This window comes from Prenolepis imparis, unplaced genomic scaffold (assembly GCF_030444845.1).
Source record: "Prenolepis imparis isolate NDT839.2.m4 unplaced genomic scaffold, iyPreImpa1.0 SCAF_19, whole genome shotgun sequence".
NCBI lineage: Eukaryota > Metazoa > Arthropoda > Insecta > Hymenoptera > Formicidae > Prenolepis > Prenolepis imparis.
Genome location: NW_028141177.1, coordinates 798,480 through 805,619, shown reverse-complemented (window position 1 = coordinate 805,619; position 7,140 = coordinate 798,480). Strand labels below are relative to the sequence as shown.

Here is a 7,140-nt window from a genome sequence, read left to right as displayed (position 1 = left end):
TGGTTCCTGTTTCTAAGATGAAGACAACTCCTATATAACCTGTACTACATTCAGTCCTGTACATAATATGAAATAACGTCGTAAAACAAGGAAGGATTATACATAGCAAGAATATAGAAAGAATTAATATTAATCTTGGAATAAGAGTTAAGAAGTTACGTTCGGTACGTACAAAAATTACATTTTATTGTTATCGAACATTTTTTGGTCCTTCGAGCCGGATCCCAAGCTTTTCAAGATGTCTAATATAGAAGCAAAGATCGCTTTACAAAAAAGTCGATTTAATCTAATACAAGATGCAGCGGATTTTGATATCGTAGAAATTTCACGTTTAAATCGTCAATTAATTAATACACGTTTGGATTTACTTGATCAGAATTGGTCTAAATTTCAAGTAGAACATGAAAATTTATATCTTGAGATACTTTCTGAGAATAATGATCAATCATATATTAAAGAACACGTGTATGAACGTTGTCAAGCGTTTTATGTATATTCTCGTGCTAAATTACTTACATATCGAGATGATTTAGAAACGGTAGATCGGCAATCTCGACCTACTCATTCGGAACATGTAGCATCATCTACCTCACAATTACCTCGTAGTGCATTGCCTCGTATAAAATTACCAAGCTTTTCAGGAGATTATCAATCATGGAGATCATTCCATGATTTATTTGTTTCTTTGATTCACGATAATGAAGATTTATCAAACGTTGAGAAGATGCATTATTTGAAGACATGTGTAACTGGTGAAGCGGCTCGGTTAATGTATAATTTGCCTATTTCTGATGAAAATTTTACTGTTGCATGGGATATATTAGTTTCAAGATATGAGAATAAACGATTTTTGATTACTACTCAATTGGATAGAATTACAAATTTAAAGCCGCTTAAAACAAAATGCGCTCAAGGTCTCAGAACTCTTTTGACAACCATATCAGAAGTTATTGGTGCTTTACGTGCTTTGAACTGTGAAGTAGATCATTGGGATCCATTATTATTACATCAGCTCGTAAGAATACTTGATCCTGAAACTCGAGAAGCATGGGAGGTTAAACTTGGTTCAACCTCTTCATATCCGACTTACTTACAATTTGAAGAATTTCTTATTGGGAGGACACGAGCTTTAGAGAATCTTAATTTACATAATAATACTTTTTCTTCTGGATCACATAAGGATAAGGATCATTCCTCTTTTGGAAAGTCTCGTACAAAAATAGCTGCTCATGTAGCTACATCATCTAATCAAAATTCTTTTACTAATTCTTTCATTTGCCCGCTATGTGGATCTTCACATTTTTTAACAAAGTGCGATCAATATCATTCGAAAACTCAGCAACAACGAAGGGATATTATTATGAAGCATCGACGATGTTTTAATTGTCTTGGCCCACATGTAGCAAGCAAATGTAATTCTTTAAAAAGATGTCTCAAATGTGGAAAGAAGCATCATACTTCAATTCATGACATCAACGTGTCTTCATCAAAACATTTTGGTGAAAAATCATCTAAGATAGATAATGCTCAATCTACTCAATCTAAAGAAAATCCTCAGTCACAACCTTCAATAGAATGACAAAACAAATTATGTGCTCATCAATCTGGACAAGCAAATTCTTTACCAAAATTTACGTTATTAGCTACGAGTAGAGCCATATTACATAAAAATAAAGATGTAAATTTTGCAGTACGTTTATTAATAGATCAAGGATCAGAATTATCTTTTATTTCAGAAAATTTAGTAAATCATGCACAACTAAAACGCAGTTCAGCTTCAATACCACTTCTTGGAGTCGGTGGTACATATTCCGGTCACACTAAAGGAAGTGTTACAATAAAATTACAGTCCATCTATGATCCAACTTATAATTGTACAATCGAAGCCTACGTGTTACCTCGTCTAACAACTAAATTACCGCCTTTTAACGCGTCTTGTCATACTTGGTCTCATATTGCTGGACTTCAACTTGCAGATCCTGATTTTTTTTGTTCTGGTCATATTCATATCATTTTAGGTTCAGATAATTATGGCTCGGTAATTCTGCCAGGATTAATACGAGGGGATTCGTCAACGCCTATTGCTCAGCAAACTATTTTCGGATGGGTTCTTTCAGGACCAATATCAGAAAATGATTTATCTAATTCAGCAAGAACGTATCATTGTACTTTGGATCATGATTTACAAGATCTTATTGCTAGATTTTGGAATCAAGAGGAACTACCTACTACAACGGAATCTAAATTAAGTGAGGAAGAAGAAGAGTGTGAACGACATTTTTTGTCTACTCATACAAGAGATGCTACTGGAAGATATGTTGTACGTCTTCCTCTAAAATCAAATCCTTCACTTCTGGGTGATTCAAAACAAAAGGCACTATGTTGTCTCAATAGATTATTTCAACGATTTACTTTAAATCCCAAGTTTCAAGAACTCTATGTTGATTTCATAGAAGAATACAAAACATTGGGTCATATGATGTTAGCTGATATTTCCGGAAATAATAATTCTCCTATACACTATTTACCACACCATGGAGTTCTTCGAGAAAGCAGTCGTACCACAAAATTAAGAGTTGTTTTTAATGGGTCTAGCCGTACAAACAGTGGTTATTCTCTTAATGATCTGCTTCACGCAGGCGCAAAACTTCAGACAGATATTTCAGATATTCTTATATGGATTCGTACACATCGATTTCTTTTTTCTACAGATATAGTTAAAATGTTTCGACAAATTGCTCTTAATCCTGACGATTGGGATTTACAAAGGATATTGTGGCGAGGTTCTGAAAATCAACTGGTAGCTTTTAGACTCACAACTGTAACTTATGGACTTGTCTGTGCTCCGTTTCTTGCATTACGAGCATTACAACAATTAGTAACCGACGAAGGTCATCATTTTCCTAAGGCTGTTATTCCTTTGACAAAGGGAAGATATGTTGATGATATCTTTGGAGGAGCGGATTCAATTTCGGAAGTTAAAGAGATTGTCAATCAACTTATTCAATTATGTGCAGCAGGTGGATTTCCTTTACAAAAATGGAGTAGTAATTGTAGAGAGATTCTGCCAATGTCGATGTCGGGTGAAGAATGTGAAGAATCGTCATCTGCTGTGGAAATTGAATCTACACTTTGCAAGATATTAGGTCTTATTTGGAGACCCGACTCGGACACGTTTCATTTTTCAGCTTTACCAACATCTACTACAAAATATACTAAAAGAATAATTTCTTCTGAAATCGCAAAATTATATGATCCATTAGGACTTATCGCACCTATTCTCATAACAGCCAAAATCTTTCTTCAAGAACTCTGGTTAAGAAAGATTGAATGGGATGAACCTCTTTCTCAAGACATGCAATATCGTTGGGAGAATTTTAGAAAACAACTTCAGCATCTAGATCAATTAGCAATTCCTAGATGGTTTGGTTATGTTCATTCCAGTACTTCTGTTGAAATTCATGGATTTTCAGATGCATCAGAATTAGCCATGGCAGCTGTGATTTATATAAGAATTTTCAGTAACGATGGTAAAATATCTACTCAACTGATTTGTTCCAAGACAAAGGTTGCACCAATTAAACGGCTTACGATTCCACGTCTTGAACTTGTTGCGGCTTTGTTATTAGCGCGATTAACTGTACATACTTTAAAAGCACTAGCACTTTCTGACGTATCGGTGTTTTGTTGGTCTGATTCATCTGTAACTCTTTCTTGGATTTCGGCTCATCCAACCAAATGGAAAGATTTTGTTCGTAATCGTGTATCTACTATACAAGAATTATTACCTTATGGATCTTGGCATTTTGTTCCTGGGAAAGAAAATCCTGCGGATTGTGCATCTCGTGGTTTAAGGCCAGATCAATTAATTAAATTTGATCTATGGTGGAAAGGACCAAATTGGCTTTCTGAGTCTCCATCATCTTGGCCTTCTTTCAAGTGTAAAGAGTTACCGGAAACTGGTTTGGAAGAACGATCCAGACAAGTCATGATTGCTGTCACCCATCAACCTTTATACTGGGAATTGTTGGATAAGTACTCTTCACTCATGAAATTATTACGAATTACTTCTATTTGTCGCAGATTTATTCGTTGTCTCCGTAGAGAATCACAATCAACACTGATTAAACATCCCATAACACCCATGGAAATCGAGAAGAGTCGTAATTTTTGGGTACGAATTGTACAACAAGCATGGTTTTCGAACGAGATTCGTATAATTTCTAATAGAGAACATTTGCCTAAATCCAACCCTTTGATTCGCCTTACACCTTTTATAGACCATGAAGGATTACTTCGTGTTGGAGGTCGTCTCCATAATGCACAGATAGAGTCTGACACAAAACATCCACTTATTATACCAAGAAGATCTTCGTTAAGTACTTTGATTATTGATGATGCTCACAAAAGGACGCTACATGGAGGTACTCAAGTTACTCTCGGTTTTTTACGAAGTTCATATTGGATTATCGGTGGAAGAGCACCTGTACGTTCTTACATCCTAAGATGTGGAAGGTGTGCACGGTATCGCGGAATTCGAGCGAAACAGCTCATGGGTCAATTACCATCATCACGTGTGACTCCAGCAAGACCTTTTTATAACACAGGTTTAGATTATGCTGGTCCCGTGATAATGAAGACTTGGAGAGGGCGAGCGGCAAAAACTTATAAAGGCTATTTAGCTATATTTGTTTGCCTCACAACATCAGCAATACATATAGAAGTAGTTACGGATTATACCACTGATGCATTTATAGCTGCCTATAAACGGTTTACTGGTAGAAGAGGTATATGTGCTACGCTACAAAGTGATTGTGGAACAAACTTTGTTGGAGCTGATGCAACTTTAAGACGTTTTTTCAAGTCATCTTCTAATGAATTACGTGACCTTGCCTATCTTCTCGCTAAAGATAACACTGAATGGAAATTCAATCCTCCATCAACCCCTCATTTTGGAGGAAAGTGGGAAGCAGCTGTAAAATCTATTAAATTTCATTTACAACGAATTTTAAAGGATACTATATTAACGTATGAAGAAATGACAACGATAACTGTACAAATAGAAGCAGTGTTAAATTCAAGGCCATTATGTCCTTTATCAGATGATGCATCTGACTATTCACCCCTGACTCCAGGACATTTTCTTATTGGAGAAGCACCAACTACATTACCGGAACCGAGTCTATTAACTGAAAAGACATCTTTGCTTTCACGCTGGCAATTACTTAAACAGAAAGTAGATCACTTTTGGTCAAGATGGTCTATAGAGTGTTTACAAAGGTATCAAGCCATTTCTAAATGGTATCACCCTTCGAATGAAATAAAGGAAGGATCCTTAGTATTAATTACGGATGAGCGTTACCCGCCAGGAAAGTGGCCCCTCGCAAGAGTCATACATTTACATCCAGGACCAGACGGTTTAACCAGAGTTGTTACAGTGAAAACTGCAAACTCTATTTACAAGAGACCTATAACAAAATTATGTATTATCCCAACTGATCCTGAAATTCATTCAACAAATCTATTGTTGAATGCGGGCGGAGAAAATGTATAGGAAAGTCTATTCGAATCTTTCATAGAGTGCCGTGAGAAAAGAAAAAGATCTGGTTGCTATGCTGCTGTTTATCGTGGTTCGTTTTATGTTTGAATCGACACGATGCGCATCGTACGGAAATATCAAGATCATCAGAGATACATCGAAATATATTTGGTTAATTACATATATCTGGTTAGGAAGGTCGACTTTGTCCAATTGGGGACATCATGTAAGTACATATCATGATAGTCGATACCTTCCATCAAGCCAATTATTTGAGGCTAGCCATAAGGTGATCATCCAAATTCTATCTTTGCCTTATGGTGATTAATATATCTTTGCCTTATGGTGATTTATATCTTTATCAAACAAATTCTATCTTTGCCTTATGGTGATTAATATATCTTTGCCTTATGGTGATTTATATCTTTATCATACAAATTCTATCTTTGCCTTATGGTGATTAATATATCTTTGCCTTATGGTGATTTATATCTTTATCATACAAATTCTATCTTTGCCTTATGGTGATTAATATATCTTTGCCTTATGGTGATTTTATCTTTATCAAACAAATTCTATCTTTGCCTTATGGTGATTAATATATCTTTGCCTTATGGTAATTTTATATCTTTATCAAATTAATTCTATCTTTGCCTTATGGTGATTTATATTTTTATCAATCTAATCTTATCAAAGCTAATTAATATTTTCTCTGCCTTAAAAGGTGATAACTGAAAACTATAAAACTCTTATTCATATTTTGCCTTACGGTGATATTATCCATAATCATTTTTATCTTGCCTTACGGTGATATCATTTAATTCATATTTTAATTATATTTCCTAATTTCTTTAGAGACGCAGAAATTCTTTACAAATATATATATATATATATATATATATATTTCCTGGTTCCTGTTTTGAATCCTATAAATATTCTGGTTCCTGTTTCTAAGATGAAGACAACTCCTATATAACCTGTACTACATTCAGTCCTGTACATAATATGAAATAACGTCGTAAAACAAGGAAGGATTATACATAGCAAGAATATAGAAAGAATTAATATTAATCTTGGAATAAGAGTTAAGAAGTTACGTTCGGTACGTACAAAAATTACATTTTATTGTTATCGAACAATATACATAAAATAAGGTTGCGTCGCAAAGGAGCAGCGGTAAAAAGTATCGATTTCCAATATTTTAAGACGAGCCAAAAATTCATCGATTATACATTTTAATAGTACATTGATTACAGAATCTTTTGATAGCATGCAGACACCAGCGTACAAATTTTTTAACTTGATATACATAAAATAAAGTTGCGTCGAATGGAGTCAGCGGTAAAAAAGTATCGATTTCTAATATTTTAAGACGAGCCAAAAATTCATCGATTATACATTTTAATAGTACATTGTTTACACAATCATTTGGTACCAAACAGACACCAGCGTACAAATTATTTAACTTGATATACATAAAATAAGGTTGCGTCGCATAGGGTCAGCGGTAAAAAAGTATCGATTTCTAATATTTTAAGACGAGCCAAAAATTCATCGATTATACATTTTAATAGTACATTGATTACAGAATCTTTTGATAC

General features: G+C 34.5%; 1 protein-coding gene across 1 annotated transcript; it reads left to right on the top strand.

Annotated features, from left to right (window-relative positions):
* Positions 1 to 238: 238 nt before the first annotated feature.
* On the top strand, positions 239 to 5,554 carry LOC145946738 (uncharacterized). The gene is made up of 3 exons (XM_083056487.1): positions 239 to 1,412; positions 1,692 to 3,146; positions 3,264 to 5,554. Exons 1-3 carry the CDS (start codon positions 239 to 241, stop codon positions 5,552 to 5,554), a joined length of 4,920 nt encoding a protein of 1,639 aa, XP_082912613.1.
* The last annotated feature ends 1,586 nt before the right edge of the window (positions 5,555 to 7,140 follow it).

What these genes read in the sequence shown, in the direction of transcription:
- LOC145946738 (XM_083056487.1), top strand. Translation starts at nt 239, where the DNA reads ATGTCTAATATAGAAGCAAAGATCGCTTTACAAAAAAGTCGATTTAAT. An exon ending in CCCACATGTAGCAAGCAAAT is followed by an intron (nt 1,413 to 1,691) that starts GTAATTCTTTAA and finishes TAAATTTTGCAG; the next exon opens with TACGTTTATTAATAGATCAA. An exon ending in TACACTTTGCAAGATATTAG is followed by an intron (nt 3,147 to 3,263) that starts GTCTTATTTGGA and finishes ATGATCCATTAG; the next exon opens with GACTTATCGCACCTATTCTC.